The following is a 22,941-nucleotide window of genomic DNA, read 5'->3' on the forward strand; positions in this document are numbered from 1 at the left end:
TACTTAGTACTAATTTTGCATTACTTACTTCATAAAATAACTCTTAACCATTTTTATGTGCATGTTCAGTTGTGATTTACTAACTACATCATTAAATCTCCTTTTTTCCAATTCTGTCTCTTGTGTTTTGCTTCATTTACACAAAGAATTTGGAAGTGTCTTCCTTTTAACCGGCAGAGTTTAATTTCTCAGACATGTTGTTTTTTGCATTGACGTTCATAGCACAGTATCTTGTTAATGTTATTTTTTCCAAAATTAGAATCTCAAAAAGAATCTACAGTTAATGAGCTTGTGACATCTGCTGAATGTTAACCACTATCTGGTCCCCTTTTCCAAGCTGGAGTCCCCACTGGGTCTCGAGGCTGAGCTTGAGTCCCAGAAGAAGAGGCAAGAGCTGATCAGTTCTCAAGCTCAGAACCTAAAAAAGAAGTACCAAGAAACCAAAGAGCTCCTGCAGCAGCAAGAGGTCAAAAAACGCAGCATGCAAGCACAACTGGGTCTTTCTCTCTCAGAGCTGTCAGCACGAGAATTGTCCCCTGCCAAATCTCTGAATACCTTCATCTCTGAAACCCAGGGCATCACAGATGTGCCTGGGGAGCTGACACAGACAGCCAAGAGGTTGAGTATAGTACTGCAAGACACCGAGGAGAAACTGGAGGAACTGCAGAGCCTGATCTCAAGTTCCCCCCTGACTGTAAACGACCTTGTGCGGTTGTTAGCCACTTACATGGGAGATGAACACAGGACTCCTGGAAGTAAGACATGCTGTCAAAAGCTGTACGACAGCCTGAAACAACAGCAGGACCTGGAACATGAGGCCCTGAAACAGAATCTGGCCAAGGCAGGGGAGAGTGTCAGAGAGTATGAAGCGCGTCTGCAAAGCATGGAGGGCATGCTGGGAAGGGTGCAGAGGCAAAAGCTAGATAATCTGAAGAGCTGTGCGGCGCTCAGGCAGATGGAAGAGCACGTGGAGCTAAGCGAGGCCACGGTCAAACGACTGGCCCAGGAGGTCGAGTTGTTAACTAACGAAAACGAGGTGCTGAATCAGCGTTATCAGGAAATCGTGAATCAGCTGACAGAAGCAGATAGGGAGATAGAGAGGCTAAAGATAGAGCTTTTTAATCAGCAGGGAGGACAGCAGTACCTGCAGGTGGTTGAAGAACTAAACAAGCTGAAGACAAAGCTGGCAGAGAAGGAAGCAGACTTTATAGATAAGGATTTCTATGAGCAGGAGCTGAGCAAGAAATCCCAGAAGCTGCAGGATGCCTTGATGAAGTTAGAAGTGTTGGGGAGCAGCCTGAAGGAAACGGAGAGGAAGCTGCATCTGAAGGAGGCTACTCTGAAGGGCCTGGGCTTCCAGATGACTGAAGACAATGATGCACAGCTACTTCTAGAGGAAAAGGAATGTCTTCTCAAACAGCTGGCAGGTGCCGAGGCCAGGATCGTAGATCAGGAGAAGCAGCTCGAGGTCTTAGAACAGTCCCGAGAGGAATTTGAGTCCCAGTATAGGGAGCTCAAATTGAAAAGGGCAGAGTCGGAAAGCATGTACAGCCAAAAGCTTTTAGAGGCAGAAGGTAAGATTAGAGAGCTAGAGGAGGAGATTGAGGGCTTGAGGAGGTCAGTGAGTGGGCATGGTTGCACAGAAAAGAAAGAAGGTCTTGCAAGTAGTTTAACGGATGAAGAGCGGATTGAGCAAGTAGTGGAAAAGATTAAGCTAAAGTCGGCAGCCCTTAGTAAAGTGTCCGAAGTGTTAGAGAAGGTGGATATTCGGGTGGGAAAGGTGGTGAGTGAATTGAAGAGATACGTACAGAGTAGCAGCTCCAGTTTAGAGCTATCAGAGAAAGAGAGTCCAGAAGAACATCAGTTAGTTCTGAGAAAGTTACTGTTAGAAGGGGAATTTTGGGGAAATATGTTGAACATTTCTGAGGCCAACCTGGAGGAACTGAAAGCAAACGAGCTTACTGGTAGTTTCTTATGTGAAATGGCAGAGAACGCATTCGTGGAAAAGAAAATGTTGCTTTTAGCACACGGTCTCATCCATCTGTCTGGGGCACAGCAGCCTGAGATGGGCTTGGAACTTGTTAACGATCTTAACAGAGCTTCTGCAGTAGATGAGGTAGGGAAGAAACAGAAAGGAAATCATGGGAAGGAGGAAACCATGCACAATTATCAGGGAGACACGGAAGTGAAAAATAAGGAAGACCTTTTAAATTTGTATAATTGGCTTGATAATGACACGGATAACGTAGTAAGGAAGGGTCTTATCCAGATTCTGCAGAGAAAAGTTTCTCTGTTGACCCACATTGCCTCCGCCATTCAGTCCTCTTCAGATGACGAGCTTGTGGCTCTGGGTTTGAGACTGTTTGATGGCTTAGACTTCAGAAGCCAAAAGGAGCCTTGGCTGGCCAGTCTTCAGGATGCTGTCTTGCAGGCCCAATTGTCCTATCTAATCTGTAGGTTAGATGTTCAGCATGACAGGGAACTTTCCAAGTTAGAAGAAACTGAGCCAGGAGCTGGGAGGACGAATGAAACGGACTGCAAAAACTGTGCTGAAATAAAAAGGCAAAATGAGGACTTCAAGATTAAAGTGGACAGCCTGCACAAGGAGATTGCAGACCTGAGAAGCCCAATGGGTGTAGAGAACATGCCAGTGACACGCATCCAGATTGAGGGCGAGCCTATCGATTCTCTTGACAAGGCCATACAGCTGCAGGACATGGCAGCCAAACACAAGCGAGAACTCCGCGAAGTCAAGGACGCCTACGAGCTGGAAGCGGAGAAGCTCCGGCAGGAGATCGGGAAAGCGGGAGAAATCCTAAGGCTGAAATCGGAGGAGAACGTCAAGGAGATCGACTCCTTGACCGTCTGCATGGAGAACCTGAAAACGAAGCATGAGACAGAGCTGAAGAGGCAGCAGGAGAAGAGCTTGGCTGACAGGCATAGCCTGGAACAGCGGTTTGAGAGCGAGATGGAGAAGCTGAAGGCGGAGCTGCACGGCAGTGGCAGCGCTGAAGAGAACAAGCCCCGCTCCGTGGTGCTTCTGAAGGAACGGATCCAGGAGCTTGAGTCTCAGGTTACCGCCATGAAGGCCGAAATGGAGGACCGCAAACGTGAAGGAGACGTGTCATCTCTTCAGCAGAAATACGAGAAAGATCTGGAAAACCTGAAGGTGGAAATCTTATTGTTTCTGCTTTCTCCGTGTTGCCTTGTAACTCCGTGTGGCCCCACCTGATGTAGCTCTGCTTTCGTAACCAACAGTCCTGTAGTGTTGCATGGTGTTAACCCTGTATCTGCATGTAGTCCTTGACGTGTTTTAATGTGCACTGAGGAACCCATTTGCTCTCTCGCGTCACCACAATAAGTGTTATTCTTCCAGGTTTCCTCATCTGCAGTGGCTCGTCAAACAGAGTCCAGCTGTAGGTGCTCTTTATGAGTGTGCTTTCACTTCAGTAAGCAGGAGAGCAGGAGAAAGAAACACATATGTATGATCTTCCACACCACGCACACTGACTGCTCTTTTTAAAGCGTCCTTCTGTCCAAGGAGAGCTGCAGCTGAATTCATAGCTGCATTCAAGCACAAAATCCTCTGTTGTTCATGAAATGGGTTCCACAGAAACGATCTAGTATGCTTCCTAGCCTTACTTGTTGTACACCTGATGACCTTATGAGATCATAAAAAGTATACAGCTGAACCCAGATTCAGCAACACCAGCGAAAGGAATTTAATCCTTTAAGTGAGAGGTCCAGAACTTTTTGTCTCCATTTTGTCTGCACTATTAGTGATCTCATTGAATCCATTACTGACTTAATTTTCCCAGTTTAACAGTATTGCTTGATATGTAGCCCTAAAGGACACCATACGTTACTAAAAGTGATCCTGCCAGGTCCAGGAATTAATGAAACTACTCTAAATCAGAATTCCACCATTCCATCTTTTTAAAATGCAATTGCAGACATTATATTGTGGTGTTTGGCTGTAACAAATGTTTTGGGTTCAGTTGTGTACCTTTTGAGTTGCTGTCTTTTACTAAAAAACATATGCTACCTTTAAACTCATCTTGTCTTCTAGCAGTTGTCTGCCTGTCATTAACTTGAAGACTATTAACAGAAATGCAATGGACTCACTGCAAGGTCTAACATGAAGCTTAGTACTAACTGCAGTGGCTGAACTAGCACTGAATCAAAGCTCGTTAAGTGCTGAAATTTAAAGAAATGCAAAACCATATCCAAAGATGGCACTTACTGTACAACACTGAATTATTTAACACCTTCAATCATGAGTTTGTCTAGTAGTCCATAGCTATTCTAGGCTCTTTTTCACAAATGAGAAAAGGAGATGAAGTTTCTGAAAGGTTTTTGCTGCTTCTTTTTGCAGTAGGTCAGTCGTGGGGAACACAAAACTACTTTTGAACATAACAATGAGAGTCTTTTTATTTGTAAAATTTTATTGATGTTTTTATGTTTTAATATTCTTCATAGACAAGTAGAATACTTTCCACTGTCAAGTACAGAACAAGTTTTCATTTAATTCTGAATGGAGTGTTGAAGGGTTTTTTTGGCCTAGTTTCTTTTTAACACACTGACGCTTTGGTTAAAAAGGATGTCTTATTGATGCAAAGAGGTTTGCCAACTGCCCAGATGTGGAGATGCATCACTTTCAGGTGTGACTGAAATACTGTCACATCACCTCTTTACCTCTATGAAGTTCACATCTGTGACCTCTGTAGGTTTGGGCAACAGCAGATGACGTCAGATTTGCAGTAGTCCACTATCCAGTTTTTGATCATATGCCCTGTGGTAATGCCATTTAGCTCGGATGGTCATAACCTTAAAATGCTCAGAATGTAGCCCGTTTTTTCTGTAGCCTGTGCCGATTCCCCTGTTTCAGGTGTCATGAAAACAAAAGGGCACACTTTTCCAAAATATCCCTTAAGGAGTACAGCAGCTGAGCTTTACTGTGGCTTTTAACTGCATTTTTTAAGACTACAAAATACTGCTTCCCTTTAGTCGTGCATTTTTGATTTTCAGGCACTAGTTTCAGATATATATACGTGAGTTTCTGCCTCTTTACATATAGCTTACTTATGCGACGGTGAGCTGTTTATTTCAGCTTACGAGATGGAAGTGAATTCTTTAGGTTCAGGTGTTAAGGGTGGTGGGAGTGTGGAGTATGCTCCCAAGCCATGTTGTAGAACCCGATACCCTGGCTTCTTTCAAGAAATATCTTAACATGATGCTTATGTCAATTAGCTGCTCATAACTAAAATAGATCAACTGAACTTTCTTCTCTTATTTGTATCCTATCTAATGGTTAATTTGTTATTGTTGAAAGTCCGAAGTTGACCTAAATTGCAGTGAAATCACTATTCTACAGGTATGTTGTGATTTGTACTGTCTATGCTGTAGTTCATTGGTTTCCAGTGGTTTCTCAGGCAGTTTGCTAACATAGTGTTTTCTAGAAGGGTGGAGTATTGTTATTGATTGAGCTGTATTGGTTGTGAAATAATACTTATGTGTATTGCTGTTAAAATCAATTCAGAGTGAGGTGCTCATAATTGTCTGGTTGGGAGGGGTTAGTGGATGAAATTATTATTTTTTTCTATTGTGTCCGAAACATATTCTGTGTAATCAGAAGTCTGTCGGTTCTCTGTGAGCTTTTAAGAGCTTTGCAGCGCAGATGTGGTTCTGTGAGAAGCAACAGGTGTCACAATGCTGGTCAGATGGGAGAGAGGGTAGCTCGTAAAAAGAATCATACATGCATGCATTCCCAAACCTGGCCAAACTGTCAGAGCATAGATCAGATGCTTGTTTTGTCACATTCATGAAGAGTTCGGTTATGTTGTTTGGGATCAGATGACAAGAGACGTCGTGTGGACCTGCTTCCGTTTCATTGTACCCATTTCAAGGACCTTGGAAATAATTCTTAAACCGAAACATGTAATTGGAATTTAATGTTTCCCAGTGCAAGCTTGTTCGTAATTAAAAGGCTGATCTTTTTAATGACGTAGTTTCTTTCCTGACTCCAATTTGTTGTGCTGTACAAAATGGGTATTATAGTTTGGTAGAACATTTCAGTGAAGTCTTTCTGGTTGCCTGAAGCCAACTACAGTCCAGGAAGCAAAGGGCAGTGCAATGAAAAAAGAAAAGTAGTGCATAAAAGGGAAACGTTTCTCTCACTAAAGCTGCAAGTGAGCTCTATATTTTGTGTTGCATATCAGCGACATTTCGTTTGTAGATTTCTTGGTTGGATTCCTCGTTAGGAATCGTTTCTGAGTTCAGGCAGGGTTACAGGGTGGTTATGAAGTCTTACCCTCTGAGGTAAATGTCCTTCGGCCCATCCAGTGGAATTCAAGTAAACTGGATGAGACGATATTTTTGTGAGCCTGAGAATGGTAGCTTGGCACAGTTAGACTCTACATTGTTGTCAATTTTTTTTCTCAGAGCTGATGGCAACCATCTTGTGCTCCTTGGAAAGACTACAAAGTACACACCTGTGACACACACATATTTCAATAGGCATCTTTGTAACTGAATTCCTTAGCTTTTTGTAGTAGGTGAATAAAAAAACATCTGAGTGTCCTCCCACAGCTTAACCCTCTCAGTGTCTGCGTTGTGGATTTTGTGGAGTTGTTTTTTTTTTGTCAAGGCCATGTTTTCACGTCGGCACAGTGCGCATTAGTCGTGGTGTTTTTCTGTGGGCGCACAGCAGCAGATGTTGCCTTGAACCGGAGTGTGGTGCTGTCATCCCATGCAGGCCACGTGTGAGCGGGGCTTCGCCGCCATGGAGGAGTCCCACCAGAAGGTGATTGAAGAGCTGCAGAGGAAGCACCAGCGCGAGCTGGAGAATCTGAAGGAGGAGAAGGAGAGGCTGCTGGCAGAGGAGACGGCCGCCACAATTGCCGGTGAGGGCTCCCAGCACTTACAGTGGTGCTAGAAAGCTGGTGAACCCTTTAGAATTTTCTGACTTTCTGCATAAATCTGACCTAAAATGTGATCAGATCTTCATCTAAGTCATAAAAAATGGATGAATAGAACCCAATAAAACAAACAAAACACAAAAGGATATGCTTTTTCATTCATTCATTACATCAGAATGATCCAACATTAAATGTCTCTCAAACTTTCTAGCACCACTGTAGTTCCCTCAGTGCCATGCTTCCTGATTCCTTCGTAGTTCTTTCTCTGGAGTTTGAGACTTCAGTCCTGTGTTTTATTGCTCTTTCTTTCTAAAAATGACTACTCTTGTGTGAAGAAGCAAAGTACAGGGCTAAACCACCGCACAGACAGGCAAAGACAGGCATCATAGCCAACATAAAACAGCTGCTTGCTATCTGAAGCTCAAGCACAGGTCCTCTGTTTCACAGCTGTTCAGCTTTGGTTTACAATATTGTAATGTTTATTTTTGAAAAAAGGGAAAGATAACAGAGCTGCAAACATGACCCTGTGGCCAAGTAATAGTTACAGATGATTGATTAGAGCGATTGTCCTGTGATTTTCATGTGAACTGGCTGTCAAAGTGAGAGCTGTGCAAGGAAATGAAAATGGCTTTTAACTACAGACAAATCTGTGGCTGATTATGGCCCATGGGTAACATCTGACATCTAGATGGTATTTAGAATCCCTTTCTTCTCTCTGCGCAGGTGTATCCCTCTTTTTCCTCACCACAAAGGGCTAATGAATCAATAATTGATGTAATTTTACCTGTTCTTTGGTTTTCAGTGTTTACCATCTCTGGCAATGTCATTCTAAAATTAGCATTTTAAACTGCTCTGGTAATATTGTTTTTCTAGCCCCACAGTAATACCCACTGTGTATTGAGATCTTAAAAAGAGCTGGTTAAGTGGGTACATTCTCTTAAATCTGATTAACTTGAAGTTCAGGGTATTTGTATCTCATCTTGATTTGAACACTGTGTTTCAAGGAATAAAATAAAACTAGTCATCTTCAAACAGTGCAACAATAAATAGTTCCAGGGGTTTGAAGAATGTCTATTAAGTCAAACCTCTAGTCTATTTCATGGGAAGCACCTTTATCGGGGACATTCTTGCCCTGTGGGGTAATGTACCTCTTTAAAGGCCTTGGCAATACATGAATGCATGAACCCCGAGAGTATCCTAAACCAACAGGTGGTTGCCATTCTCAGCAAGCTGTTTTCTCTTTTCCATTACAGCAATCGAAGCAATGAAAAACGCACACCGCACTGAGCTTGAGAGAGAGTTAGATAAAGCACGTAAAGCCAACAGCAACACAGAAAATGCCGACATCGAAGAGATCCGCCTACAGCACGAGTAAGTATCTTCAGTAATTTCATCGTGCAGACTTGTATAGTCATTTCAAGCTCAATTCCCTAAGTCTCATGATTGCGGCACTGAATTCCTATTTCATATAAAAGTAGAGATTATTCTCTTAATTGCTCGTGATGAGCGTATCTCGACAAGCAACGGTCACAAGGCAGGATACACCCTGTCCATCACAGGGCAGACACACACGCACACACTAACATCATGGCCAGTTTTCCAGAAAGCAACTAACCGACAAGTATGTCTTTGGACTATGGGAGGGAACTGGAACACCTGTAGTAAACCCGTGCAAAGAGTGAACATACAAACTGCATGCAAATAGCACCCCAGAAATTGAACCAGGGCCCCAGCAATGCTAACCACTGTGGCACTGTGCTGCCTATGGTCAAGATCATTCAAGTAAATGTGTGTGGCTTTTTATGTCTGATCAGGTCACTTATGCTGTAGTTTCCAAGGTCTCATTTTGAGTAGTTTGAAGTTTGAATACTTTGAAATTGAAACCTTGAATTGTTTGACAAATCAGACTATTATTTCATAAATGAATCTACTATCGTTCTTTTACTAGTGTATTCCTGGAGACAAATGTAGTTATTTCAGCAGCTTAACAGAAGCAGTGAATATTACATCCAACTGCTCTGAACATGTTCTGTCATGTACTGAAGGATATTTTTGACGTATCTCAAAGTCAAGAGAGGATGCATAGAAACACTGGAATTTTCTACTATTGTTTCCCGTTTCAACAAAAATAAGATGTAAGTTACCAAGACATCTGGTAATCATAAGTAAATCAACACAATTTTTTGCCCAGGAACAAAATTCTTATTTCCTTTTGTTCCAAGAAACTTTTAGTTTATTTTTCGTCTTCTCTTTTTCCCAGAGCTTCTATGGTATCCTAGCAACATATCAAATGACAGTACAGCCATACAGTACTGTGTCCAACTAAGCAGGTTTCCGAGCAAGATACATATAAAAGCTAAGCAGTGATTTTGAAAAGTTTATGAATGCTAAATTAAGGTAATCACTTAACTCGATGGAGTGGTAAGCATTTAAGAGTGCTTCAAGTAAGAAAATTTATAAATACAGGCCTGGGAGCCTAAATTTTTATTTCCATATGGTAGTATTTTATAACAATTACTGCATGATTTTTCCATCTGGAGCTGCAGGGTTGAAGTAGATTAGCACCCAGGATCTGAACGTGAGGAGGTATCTGTTACTGAAGTGCATCTTGGTCTTTCAGCAGTGATGGGCACAGATGCCTGTCTTGCAACTTAATCCCATGTACGAGTCATATTTTACATGTGCATAAACTGACCTGGTGGTCAAATTATGGAAGTAAAGCTGAGTGGCCTCAGGGAGTGGGCCAGACGTGGGCCTGAATTCTGGCTGCACCTGGTGAGAACGGGGGTATTGTAGCCAAATCTCATTATCATTGTTATCGTAAAATGTCAGAGGAAACTTCTGCTAGATACTTTGTGGAGTTGAAGTCAGATTGAATGAGAGGATTCAGGCAAAAGGACGAACCTGGTGATTGAGTGTTAACTGTTTTTGTAGCGCCAGTTTTAATAAACTAGAGCTCATGGGTGCACTTGACTGCCCTGATAGTGCAAAGCCAGAGTTTCATGCTGAAACAACACTCTTGGCTCTAGCACTGTCTAGCCAAGGTGTCTGAACTCTGCTCCTCATTAGTAGTTGAATAATGCACTGAAAAGGAGACACCCAGGGGCTGTAAGACCATTTTAGCAACGTGACTGTGAAGTTGAATGGATGAGGCGGTTTTTCTGTAGATCAGTGGTAAGATTCCTCTCAGATGGATGTCAAAGATATGAAAAATGTCAAAGGTGCTAACAATAGCAAAGTTATCAAATCATTGCACCCATCGAGCATTGAAAGTGGGACAGCTGTTTTTTTCCTAAATTTCCTTTTAAGTATCGTGTTTAAGGGTGTCTAGTGAGCCTAGGGGCATGTTGGGACACAGGTTTGGCCCCTGACATTGCTTGTGTTGCCCAGTACTTCATGAGGGAGTTGTTAATTCTGTACAGAAGATGATTAAGTCTGAATTTTTCTCACCTTTTGTTCGGTGTCCGCTGGAATCTGTAACCACTGTATGTTGTGATTGTAGCATCTTCCTCAATGTGCCCCATAAAATATGAGGGAGTCTTGTGAAACCAGGCCTCTGACTCTCCAGTTACATCACCTTTAAATGTGCAAGTATTCTGCACTCTCAGTGTGAAGCAGATGAGTGTTAAGAGCTGAAAGAAATCCACTACCCTCTCTCAAATTCTTTTTCCTACTCTTTGCCGGCTGTTCCTCAACAGCTTTCTTCCTTCTCAAAACCATTAATCGGCTATTAAACCATTAATGTTGATTGCAGCATGATGACTGTTAACAGAAATAATACCACATTTTAACAACTTTAAGTGTAACTGGTAGAATCTATAGTGTATGGCTGAACCATGTTTGGACAGTTGAATTTCATTTTAAGCCTAAAGAACAGTGTTTTGTGTTTTGAAGTAAAACCACAGCATTCATTTTTAATAATCCTACAACATTATGATTATTGCAATATTCAGAACCTTCTATATGTTCATTTTTTTACGTTTAACACAAGGGCTATATAAGTGCTCTCTGTTCTTGGCTTCCAGGGAGGAGTTGGCATCTTTCCAGCGAGAGATTGAGGTCCTGTCAGAGCAGTATTCCCAGAAGTGCCTGGAGAATGCCCATCTTGCCCAGGCCTTAGAGGCCGAGCGCCAGGCCCTGAGACAGTGCCAGCGGGAGAACCAGGAGCTAAACGCACACAATCAGGTATGCATTGCTCTGGAGACTGCTGTGGACACAGTCATGATATTCTCTGTTTAAAGCCTCCCGGAACACTTGAAAAATCGGCAAGAACACATATTGGGCCAAACAGACCTTTCTCATGATAATTCTAGTTAATAGTTTTCCTTCAGCTATCTGGCAGGCCTCATTCCCTTTTGTCCCTTACTGTGAAGTTTTTGTGTCTAACTTTTTCATTTCTGATAGCTGTGCCTGCCTTTACATCTGCAGTTCACCCTCATTTTCTCATCTGTGGTTTCCTATCCTAGGTAATGTCTCAGTTTGAAGAGCTGGTTTTGCTTTTATTTGCACAGTGCCCATTTGATGAAAACATTCAGTTGGTGTCGCCATGTTTTTATTCCAAATATAATAGTCATATAAGAGAAGTCAAGACAAAACAGATTGCATTAATGGCTTTTTCTAAAACAGAGAGATTGGCATTTGTACTCAGACTAGAGCCTTCTTCTGTGCAATGAAAGGCTCCTTCTTGCAAAGGAATAAAATTAAGACCCATTGATCACCAATTCTTAGGTTTAATCAAATAATAGAATTGGGTTAGAATCTGTTAGAACATTAATGAGTAGATCAGTGTGTGCTACTGGCCGACAGGCACAACTGCAGGCGGCCTCTCTGCTCAGCCCCTGCCCACGAGTGGAAAAAACACAGAATAACATGGAAAAACTCTACCGAAGTGCACAGTTCTTTCCGGAGGTTTCCTGGGGTTTAAAATAAAACGTCGGATGTTGCAGGAGCTGAATAATCGCCTGGCAGCGGAGATAACCAAGCTGAGGTCGATGGTGACCAGCGAGGACGGCGGCGACAGCTGTACGCTTATACACGGCAAGGAGGTGTACGAGCTGGAGGTGAGAGGCATTCTGCTTTCCTGCACATCTGAACACACTGCTGTCTGTTTGTGCCAGAATTGAATTCAGTCAATTTCAGTCTTTTTTTTAATATACAATTAAACATAATCTATTTTTATTTCAGGGTAGCTTGATCACACTGTTTTACAATTATTTCAGTTTAAATCCCAAAAAGCCAGCACACTGCTTGCTGTTATTTCCTGGAGAGCAGGAAGTGCACTCAGAACAGTGTGGGTTGGCTCAAGCCCGAGCACAGGCAGAGCTCTGTGATTGTGGGTTCGAGCCTGGGTTGTGTCGCAAGCTGACTGTGACTACGCTTTCCTCTGCGGTGGCGCAAACTTGGGTGAGCCCCGCCAAGGGGTAGGGCAGGATTCATCAGCCATGGATTTGGGATCTGTCACACAGCCACCCCCGAGACCTCCTGGGCACTTGCAGGCATGCAGTGCTGTGAGTGAGGAATGTGCTGCTAATCCTGTCGACACTGAACCTATGTGACTTGTTAAGAGGCAAGTGTCTCAAAGACCGGCGGGTGGGAGGAGTCGGCCCAGACCTGAAAAACACAATTGGCTGTTCTGGCTGAAAAGGAAAAGAAAACTGTGGATGACAAATCTCCCTCTGCTCAGCCCAGCTAAGTGTGTCAGACTGAACATGTTATTGAGCACTGTCTTAGTGGAGTTCCTGAATCACAGCCACAACTGAGCAGCCCTCCCCAGAACTGGCTAATGTTTTCAGAAACACACAGGCAGGAAACACAGGAATGATTGTGTATAAAAGCAGGCTTTACACAAACAAATCCAGGGTGTTTTTGAAAGTGTTTAGTATTTTTCTTCCTAAATCTATCGGTTTATGTTCAAAAAACCCATTGGGGGATAAATGTAGGACTGTCTAATGTGTTTCACGCTGATGGGTATACGAGAATGTTAGGATTTGATATGTACTCTACTGCAGTAGCTATGTTTTAGTCATTTTTACATATAGAATACACAAAATACATATAGAAACAAAGTTCTTTATTTAAGCACAGCAGTTGCAGAAGTATTTGAAAGGACAGGAGGTTTTAAGAGGTTCTTGTCTGGTTCCTAGAAACCAGCCACTAGATGTCAGCCTTTATCAGTGTTGTGAGACCTGCGTGTGGCTCTCGGAGACTGCCTCAGTGAACACAGATCCACTTCCCTGTGTTTGTGTCAGCCTTTGTTCTATTCAACCGTCCATCCATTTTCTAACTGCTTCTTCCCATTCAGGGTCTCTGTCGGGGGAGCCAGAGAAGCAGGCACAAGGCGGGCTACACCCAGGACAGGACACCAGTCATATAGGCGGCACGCACAGACACGCATACACTCACAGCAGGGCCAGGGTTCCCAAAAGACGGTTACCCTATCAGTATGCCTCTGGAATGTGTAAGGAAACTGGAAAACCAGAGGAAACCCATGCAAATCTGGGAAGAACATACAAACTCCACACACATAACACCCCAGTAATTGAACTCATCTCAACCCATTTGTCAGAATATCATGTATCCTGGTGAGAGGTTTGGCACACCAGAGCGTATTCCAGACGCCACGAGAGCCATCAAGACAGTGAAGACTGAGGACACATTACAGCTCTTGTCCTGCATGTTACATCCAGTGCATTGCTGGTCCAGGAGCAAAGTAAAATGACCAATCAAATGTTGCGAACATTTTGGGGGGGATGGGAGGAAGCTTGAGCACCCAGTCAAAACCTGTGTGAACTCGGGGAGAACATGCAAACTCCACATAGAGGTCTGGTCAGGAAGCAAACCCAGGACACTGGCACTGTGAGCCAACAGCTCTAATTGTTACGTCCCAGTGTGTGCTTCGTCTTTGTTGGTTGGTGCAGTGTGGAACATAACAAAAAAAACACACACAGACCACACACTGGGACGTAACAGAAATGTAACCTCAGGCATGTTTATTATTAAAAGATGTGAACAGTTGTCTCTTATTCCCCTTTCACCTGAGACCATCCCTTTTTTTCAAAAATACACCGCTATAGACCCGTCACATTTGTTGAAATCCATTCGGTACAAATACCCAACAAATACATTTCACCCCACCGTTGCATGAAAAAATAATTATGACTTTGTTTTTCTTTTATTTTCTTCTTTCCTTGGTTTTCTTTTTCAGGTCATGCTGCGGGTAAAGGAATCTGAAGTCCAATACCTGAAGCAGGAGATCAACTCCCTCAAGGATGAGCTACAGACAGCACAGAGAGTGAGTACCCGCAAAAAGGAATAGATTGTGCGTGCGGTGGACATGTTTATTCTGAGTCTGCTGTGGCAGCTCTTGTCTCTGCTGCTCCCTGATGCCTTCTCTTGTGGGTGTGCAGGATCAGCAAGCTAGCATCCTTCAAGCAGTTATCTCCTTAAATAAAGCTGGAGGGATCAATGGAAATACAATTCTCTCCAGTCCATCAGTAAAGAGAAATCACAAATCTGCTTATCCAATTACATGAAGGCTTTTAGTTTGTCGACACCACAATGGAAAAATTTAATCTTACAGTAGAGATATATATATACAGTACTTAGTCTTTTCATGGTACTGTGTTGTTAGGTATCAAGGTACCGAAATTAATCTTGACAAAAAAACAATTACCTGGGGAAAGACCAGTGATTGCTAGAATGGGTTAGAAGCTCTTCACAGTGCTGTTCATTGTTCATTGTGTCTGTTGACATGCTAGTTAATAAAAGCTCAAAATTAAAATGGAAAGGTAATTCTCCTGCCTTTTCAAGCATTGTTGAATTTTCTCCCTCCTCTTCCAAGGATAAGAAGTACGCCACCGATAAGTACAAAGACATCTACACGGAGCTCAGTATTGTGAAGGCCAAGGCGGAGAGGGACATCGGGCGGCTCCGGGACCAGCTGCAACAGGCCCACGAGGCCCTGGGCGAGCCCTCCTTGGAGGACACGGAGCGCAGTGGCTATGGTAGGGTTAGGAGCGCCGCCTGGTGGTAGTAACAAGTAGTGGTAGCTCTTCCTAAAGAAAGGAGCCTGTGGTTGGATAGATACTTTATTGTCCACTGCTGTGTAAATTTGTCAAACTTTAAGCCAAACCTTACCACTCCAGCTTTCTAGTTTGCAGGGGTAAAGTTTCGATTTAAACTGTTCCCTGCATCCCAATTACTTAATTTGAAAATTCCTTTTACTTGTATACATTTGAGATACATTTGACATTTTTGCCGGATTCACAGCCTTCATATCTCATAATACTAGATATGTGATAAAGCTTCTGTAATCTTTGTATTGGTAATTAGTGTTCACCTTTTTAAACTTGATGATCTCATCATTATCTCAGATTGTATTTTTCTCAGCAGTGTCTGATTTAGTTGGGCTTTCTCCTTAGATATCATGAAGTCAAAAAGTAACCCGGACATTCTCAAGATGGCTGCCGCAGCTGCTAAGCGGTCAGAACGGACACTGAGGTCAAAGGTAAGCATTTGCCATGAAAGGATTGTATTTTTCAGCTTTTTTAATGAATGAGTTTAATAAAAAGTGGTCAGAGTTTTGTTTTCCACTGAATTAGGCATTCATAACAGTAACAGTATTATTTTCTTTTGTAAGAGGTGTCTAACTGCACAGAAGGCAGGCAAAGAGAACCTTTGATAGCCTACTGAAAGCTACAGCATACCAATCCATAGTGTATCACCAGGGCTGCACTTCAGATCTCCCAGTGAGGGCTACACACTCCAGATCACCCAGTGAGGGCTGTACACTCCAGATCCGCTCTGTAGCATTGAACTGTGCCAGGCTGCTGAATGTTAACACATGAGATCTTAGTCATTCAGTAATGCTCAAACTGAGAACAGCATAGAATCTTGCAAATTTGTAGCCTTTGTGTGTATAGGTGTGACCACTGTGCATCTAGAGAAATTCCTGGCTTTGCGTCTCCTTTTTATTATATTGAAATGCGAATAGAATTTTAATTGCACCTTTCATGTGCCCCGAAATCCCTAGAGATCTTTAAAGAATTAAGAATAAGCATGCAGAGCTCATACATGCTATATACTCCAGTTACTAGGTTATGTCAAAGGCCAACCAGGTGGATCAATTTTGATTTTAGCCTCAGAGTTTCAGCTTTCTCAATGTCGGAGAGAATGAGTTTCACACACAGGGAGCACCCTATCCTGGAGGCTTTTAGTCCCAACAGATTGGAGATTGCAGATGATGATTTCTAATTCTTTGCCGTTTGTAGTCTTAAAGAACAATTTAATACTCTTGCCATTTTTCTGACATACTGCTTTGATTTTCTCGAGGTTTACTTCAGTTTACTTCAGTTAAACATACTTACAGGACCTCCTTGAGTTTAGGATGTTTGTTTTATCTTTTTCATGAACCAGCTCTCTTAAACGTCTTGCAAGATTATGCACTACGATAACTGTAAAATATGTTCAATATCTACATTTTTGGGGATATGATGAAGATAATATTGAAAATGATTTAAAAGCAGACTAACCTTTTAAATCTGTTCTAGTAGTTCAATTAAGCTGAACAGAAATCTAGCAGATAAATTATAACTCCGAGCCCACACAATTAGCACAGGTTATAGGAAGATGGAGGCAGCACAGGTGAGTGAAAGCCTACATCACCACTCTTGAGTACCTTCACTATTCTGCTGTTCTTCATTGCTGTGGAAGTGTGCTTTTCAAAAGACAGCATACTGTAGGTACAGATATTAGTGAGGCCAATGCAAAATCCTTACCTTAGTCACCCGTTGGAAACTCTTAAAACTGGTACACCTTCATTCTTGCTATAGTCATTCTGTTCCATGAGGAAAAACAAATATGCATCTACTGTATGTATTTTTATTTATGTGAGAGCTTACTTCCATTTGGGCCAAATGGTGACTCTTTTCTGACTAAACAAAAACTTTTTATGAGCTGTATTTGGGACGTTACCAAAACGTATATCAACAAGAAAAAAAGGAGCATTTTTGGTGTTGGCCTTAAGACTAATTTCTAAACATTCCCTGTTAGAAGTAGTACATCTTATAACAGATACTAAAATCACTACAGTATATCAAGTTTGGAGCAAATTTTTGCGGACTGATATATTGTAATGCATCAGTCCTTTACATTTTTTAACTGCGTTGACTACGTTTTTCAAAATATAACTTAATATTATCAAGTCCAGTTTAAAGGGGAGAGGTGGCCATTTGGCCCCTGTAGCATATTTGCTTGCTAGTAGATAACACTGAGCTGAGGATCTCATCCAGCTGTTTCTGGCGAGAAACTCCCCCAACCATTTGCGTAAAGAAATGTCTCCCTTTTCTATATAAAATTCCACATAGCTGTTAACAGACCTTTCTTAAAAACCGTAATTGAGCTAGCTTTTCTACCTGGGAATCTCTCATTTGAGTAATGACTATGTTCCTGAACATAATCAGTACTCTACCTTAAATACAGTATCTTGTTTGCCTTGATGGGCTGAACATCCAAGAATCCTGCAAGGTAACTCATGAAATGTCTTGTTTCCTCACAGACTTCCTCTGACATTATAGGCTACACTGCCATACCAAGCATAGCAGAGGAGAATGTGCACTGAGTTTGGGAAAACAACAGCAAAGCATTGTCATACTGTAGTAGTAAATGGCCCTGCAACATTCCAAGCCTTCACCTGTAATTTCTGATGGCATGCTGAAGTCTTGGGCTGTAGATAAATGTTCTCCCGCCGAGACTAGATGTGACATCTGCACAAATTATCCAGCTTTCTCATTTTCTGAGGAGAAAACTTATGGAATACACTATTTTAATCACTTAAGCAGGATCATTTGTTCCTATAAGCTTTCCCTGCAAGCGAAAATCGTAGCTCGGGCTTGACGTTTGCTGTATCTTAAACTTGGAGGGCTGCAAAACACCAGCATCAGATTCGTGGTTGTCAGATGTTACATTTAAAGCTACATTCTTTGCACTGAAGTTCAGAACCCATTAATTATTCAGTTACTATCCTTTGTTTTCCACATTGTAATACTACTTAGTATCCATAAAGCAGCTTACCTCAGCTCATGCCATGAACATTTTTGCATTTTATGTTGATCAAAATGACTTACAGTAACACAAAGACCCATGAATATTAACTAAGAGGCATACATTTGAGGATATTGGGACTTACATTTCTAAAGAAATTGCCAAATAATGATCAATAGGCTAGTACAGTCTGTAAGATAAAGCATAATTATTTGGTGTTGATCAGAATGTATTGATTTGGTTTCATATAACCATAAGATGGGAAGAACGTTTGGTTGGTGCTAGTGAAGACATGTGACTATGCTTCAAAACTGCATCGTTTTCAGTTCATAGTCATTACATTTGTGTGTAGATTTTACAGAAACTACTTAGCTCAAGCTTGTTAAATGCAATGAAGCCTGTTTGTTCCCAGTGCGGCTGTTTGCCTTGATTCTTAACACGCATTGGTACGTTTCCTCCCTCTGTCTTCAGTCTGTGAGTCGTGACATGCCCTGGGATAGCTAAAGCCGCCTGAAGACCCTAATGACACCTTCTTTAGGTAAAGCCCCTGTGCAGACACATTGCTGTTGGACGATCCACGCTTTCCCTTGCTTCTAAAGTGTGTACTTTGCTTCCCCCAAAAGCTGCTGGCTTTCTTCTCTTTCTTTTTGTCATCCACAAACGTCATGGAGATAACAGTTCAGTTTCGAAATGGGCTGGAATATGTTTTTTTTATAACAACCGCCAAAATGAACACCTAAATCATCACCCTGGCTGATTTAGATCAGGAGTATCCAATTCCCAGTCCTAGAGGGCTAGAACCACAAGTCTGCGCGTTTTCAGTCGAACTCTGCACTTAACTAAACTAAACCAGCTGGTAACTGTAACTCCACTGGACAATTTTAGCAGTTCCCCTTGCTCTGGCAGTACTGCTGTTTTAAAGAAATCTGGTAAACCTGCAGATACACCAGCCCTCCAGGACTAGGACTGAACACCCCCTGGTTTAGATCATTTGGGAATCAGCTGAATATTTTTAAAGTTAATCAGAGGAGCTAGATGATAGTAAACATAGAATTTTTTTACATGTAGATAACATGTAAGAATTATGTCTTCCCACAACAAATGCACACTCATGCATTTTTAGGAATGGTAATTTATATTAACATAATCTCAATTTACTCCTCATGGGCAGAAGGATTAGCAGATCTGATCATGCAGTTAATAGAGATATTATGTAAGTAAGGTACAGTCCACTGAAAATCCCTCCTATGTCTTTAAAAGAGGCTGCATGCCATTGAAGGCATCTTATTCCAGTACTGCGTTTTTATCTTCAGCAAGGGGTTTTCCTTGTAGTTTCCTGAGGGTTCAGGCAGTTGGGGCACCATTTAACCTTTTTCAGGTGTTTCTCTGTGCTTCCTTCCTTTGCATTCCCCGAGTAGACATCTTCGAGTCTTCAACAATGTACTGTGCTAGAACACAAGAGAGTTAATCTTGGTGACCTGGCTAAAATTCACTCTGCACAATTCGGCCTCCCTAAAGTCCCACCTTAAATTCAACTTAATTCAAGTTACTTCTCTCTTTGTAGTGTAGATCTGCTGTATAGCGCGCTTACACTTCAGTGGTGGATGAAGTGGGTCCTCTCCTATATGTGAAGCTCTATGAAAAGTACTATTTAAATGCAAGTAATTAATTCCAAGCTTGGCGCTATCCCAAATGCAACACCAGGTCAGCTGGGTCAAAACCGCCGAGTCCCATTTCTAATTCTAAACCTTTGTTATAATTAGAAACAAACATTTTGTTCCTGGTCAAATTTCAACGCAAGTATAAGAAAATGTGAACAAGCCAATATTCCTTGTTGAAGATGAAACGATGATCTGTGTGGGGAATCGTGTGTATTTTTGGGGCACAAGGATTTGGTGTGGTAACAGGTCCTCCTGACACCCCCAAGTTTTAACTAACTGCACTACCTGCAAGAGAACAACACTCATGCTTTAGAAGTGTCATTGTTTACTTCTTTAGGAAACATGAGAAAAGAGAGAGAGAAAAGGTAAGGTCCTGCTGTTCTACCACAAATAAGCCAGGCCGACATGTTATTTGTTGTTAAAAGTCAAAGAAGCCAAAAATATTTTGAAAGGAGGGGCTAAAAAAGTAACCTAGTTAATCAGACATGATAAAAATTGAATAATCTTTGTTGACTGTTGAGAAATTGCTCCTGATGTGCATTCATAAATCATCCCACCTCAGCCAAAGTTTTTTTTTTTTGCTGAAACACTGCTGCTCATTTGATTACGACGCAGGAAATTAGCAGAGAACATGTTCTCCAGCTCCAGCTGGCTGTAGGAAAAGCATGTGCTTGCTGTTCTCGCTAGGCATCCTCTACGTTTCAGGGTAGAGCACGCCTCTGCTCTGATTTTTTTTTTTGTTTGCAGTGCTGTCCCTCTTTTCACCAAGACCTGATGTGGTGAAATGCTGGCAGCCACTCAGTCTTGTGAATAGTCTCTTCTATAGCTGAGCAAGTATTTATATGTGTGGTGTGCGCAGCTCCTTTTATTCCACAGGTATGGAAGCAATTAGACAAAGCGCTTACAGAAGCATTCTTCCATGTGCCAGCTAGCCTCCAGATTTCCCTGGGTAACTGTGGTGTGCATGATTCCATCCACTTCAAAGATGCTAGGATCATGTGCAAATCAGTTGTTTCCATCAATAAAGAAGAGAACATTAAATCAGAAGCAATATTACAACTGAGCCATTTCCTTATTCCATTGTATAGTGTAAAGTTCCAAAGGCAGTAATACTCACAGATAGAAGGCAGTTCCTGTATGCATGATAGTAGACCCACATGAATCGTGCAGTGATTTTAATGGGATTGCCTACTGCAGAACACCAGTATGTACTGCAGAATTGGTAGAGTTGGAACTGATTTTAGAGGTTATAGTGAAAAGCAAATTAATGTCTAAATTGTAGCATACAAGCATGTGAAAAACAAAATATTTCAAACTGGCTGCTATTTATGTCTTAATGCTAATACATTGTTAGAATGACATGGCTTCCAAAACCTGTTTTAAAAAAATAATTTTGTTTTTTCCAATATACTACCCATTAGTTAATAAATAACATTTATTAAATATAGCTCAGTTATTATTTCCAACTCTTATTGTACTAAAAAAGACTTGAGTATAATTATTGAGCATGCTTCACGTTATTCTTAGTTTTTATTTTGCTGTTCAAAAGTAGGCAGGTGATTATTTTAAGAATGATATTCACTCCAACCACAACTTGAACAAAGGGTTGTTCTCTGATTCACATACAGCTATGAATTCTGCAGTTTGCATTACGCTTATACCTGCTGCCTACAACAGAGGCGGTGTATTCTGTGCCCCTTTGTCCTTCTCTCCAAAATCACTACTGAACAAAAGTAGTGCCCTTGCATAGAACAGAAAACAATGTTAGATTTGGAATCTGTGACCATCACAGGTGATATGTACAGGTCCTGGCTGTTAGCCCCCGGCAGACCGGGGTTAAGAAACACTGCTTTGGCACAACCAACAGAGAACTGGTCCTTCATTTAAAACACAATGGCAGATCACTGACAAGCTGCTTTTTTTCCTTTTTTTTCCCCCTAGAGCCTCAAGGAAGGTCTGACTGCTGAGCAGAGACTCCACCTGTTCGACAACAAAGAAACCAAGGAGTTTTAATGTTGTGAAGTCCACAAGCCTTGCTGCATGTTTAGAAAGACAATATATTTTAGCCCAGTAATTAATCATCTAGAGATGCAATGCTACACTGGTTACACACGTCTTATATTTAACATGTTATTATATTTTAATTTTGTGTCTAGAAAACTGCATTCCATGCACTACAGTTACTGTGACTACATTGCTACATCTTTCTGTAAATATTTGTTGTTTTTTATGGAGCATCTATCGTGCTTATTCTAAACACTACTGTACAAGCTACTATTTTAAACCTGCTCATAGTATCTGTAAATAGCTAAAGGAATATGTCCAAGTGATAAGGTGTAACATCACAGCTCAATGATTGAATATTGTTTCACAGCGACAGTAGCAATGTTGTAGCCTCCAAGGCCTGTGTGCGATGTTGCGTTTGGTTGATTATGCACACATTTTAAAAGTGTCCATCCTTTTCCCCAGACCATTTCAATGCAAATGTTTGCTTGCTTATAAACAAGTGAAAGTTAACATTTGCCTCCATCATTTTACAAATTAAAACCTAGCTTGGCTTAACCTGCCTGTTAGCCTGTATAGTTCTGGTTTTTGTAAAATGGCATGTTGGCATCTCACAAAGTTTTAAAAAAAAAAATGAATTTTAAGGACCAATGAAGGCAGTGGCTGAATTCACAAGGATGGAAGTGGCTGGTATTATATATGTATTTTCTTTATGTAATCATAATGGTTCGCTCAGCTGTATGGGAGTACAAATATTTTTCAGTTTGTTTCTTTTTGTAGTGTTGTTGCGTGGCAGTTTCCTCTGTATTTATTTAAATGTTCAGACTATTATGTCTCACGTTTCATTTCCCCATGCTCTGTCTTTGTAAATATAAAGCAAATGTACACCAACTGACTCCAGGTTTATTAGCAATAAATATTTTTGCACCATGTCTGATTTGTGTTGTCTTTGTAGTTTTTTTTTCCTTTTCTGCTGTTGATAGAAAAGGCCTTGAACTTCATTTCCCTTGAGCACCCTTGGTCTGACAATGTTCCACTCTTTCATGAGCTCAGTGTGGCTTACCGACCCATTTCTGTTGTGTGGTACCGAGTACACGACTCCCTGAAATGGAGTATAAGAATACATTACATTCTTATACTTATACTTATTACATGACGTACATGAAAGAAAGCTTTAAGGCCTATCTCGATTATTTGGATTCTAGCAGTTATTGAATCCAAGGATCTCAACCAGATGTTTCTTGAACAGCATGGCTTGGCTGACATTACTCTTGTTTTGAGTCTTAATGCATTTCCCCTTAGTTTCCACTAAGTTTCCA

The 22,941-nt window shown here is 41.5% G+C and overlaps 1 protein-coding gene across 4 annotated transcripts in view; it reads left to right on the plus strand.

Moving 5' to 3' along the window:
• Nucleotides 1–22,554, plus strand: part of mpripb (myosin phosphatase Rho interacting protein b) — a 76,151-nt gene extending 53,597 nt beyond the window's left edge. The window contains exons 16-25 of one of the 4 annotated variants that reach the window (XM_088599361.1): nucleotides 338–3,169; nucleotides 6,755–6,902; nucleotides 8,171–8,288; nucleotides 10,943–11,102; nucleotides 11,864–11,977; nucleotides 14,122–14,208; nucleotides 14,758–14,920; nucleotides 15,338–15,423; nucleotides 18,429–18,495; nucleotides 19,956–21,218. In XM_088599361.1, the coding sequence (XP_088455487.1) occupies nucleotides 338–3,169; nucleotides 6,755–6,902; nucleotides 8,171–8,288; nucleotides 10,943–11,102; nucleotides 11,864–11,977; nucleotides 14,122–14,208; nucleotides 14,758–14,920; nucleotides 15,338–15,423; nucleotides 18,429–18,461 (3,741 nt within the window). In that variant the 3' untranslated portion in view covers nucleotides 18,462–18,495; nucleotides 19,956–21,218. Of the gene's footprint in view, nucleotides 1–337; nucleotides 3,170–6,754; nucleotides 6,903–8,170; nucleotides 8,289–10,942; nucleotides 11,103–11,863; nucleotides 11,978–14,121; nucleotides 14,209–14,757; nucleotides 14,921–15,337; nucleotides 15,424–18,428; nucleotides 18,496–19,955; nucleotides 21,219–21,559 lie in introns of those variants that run through there. The other 3 variants (XM_088599360.1, XM_088599359.1, XM_088599362.1) reach the window with 3 other exon arrangements.
• The last annotated feature ends 387 nt before the right edge of the window (nucleotides 22,555–22,941 follow it).

This window comes from Lepisosteus platostomus, chromosome 11, assembly GCF_059453375.1.
Source record: "Lepisosteus platostomus isolate fLepPlt1 chromosome 11, fLepPlt1.hap1, whole genome shotgun sequence".
Taxonomy (NCBI): Eukaryota; Metazoa; Chordata; class Actinopteri; order Semionotiformes; family Lepisosteidae; genus Lepisosteus; species Lepisosteus platostomus.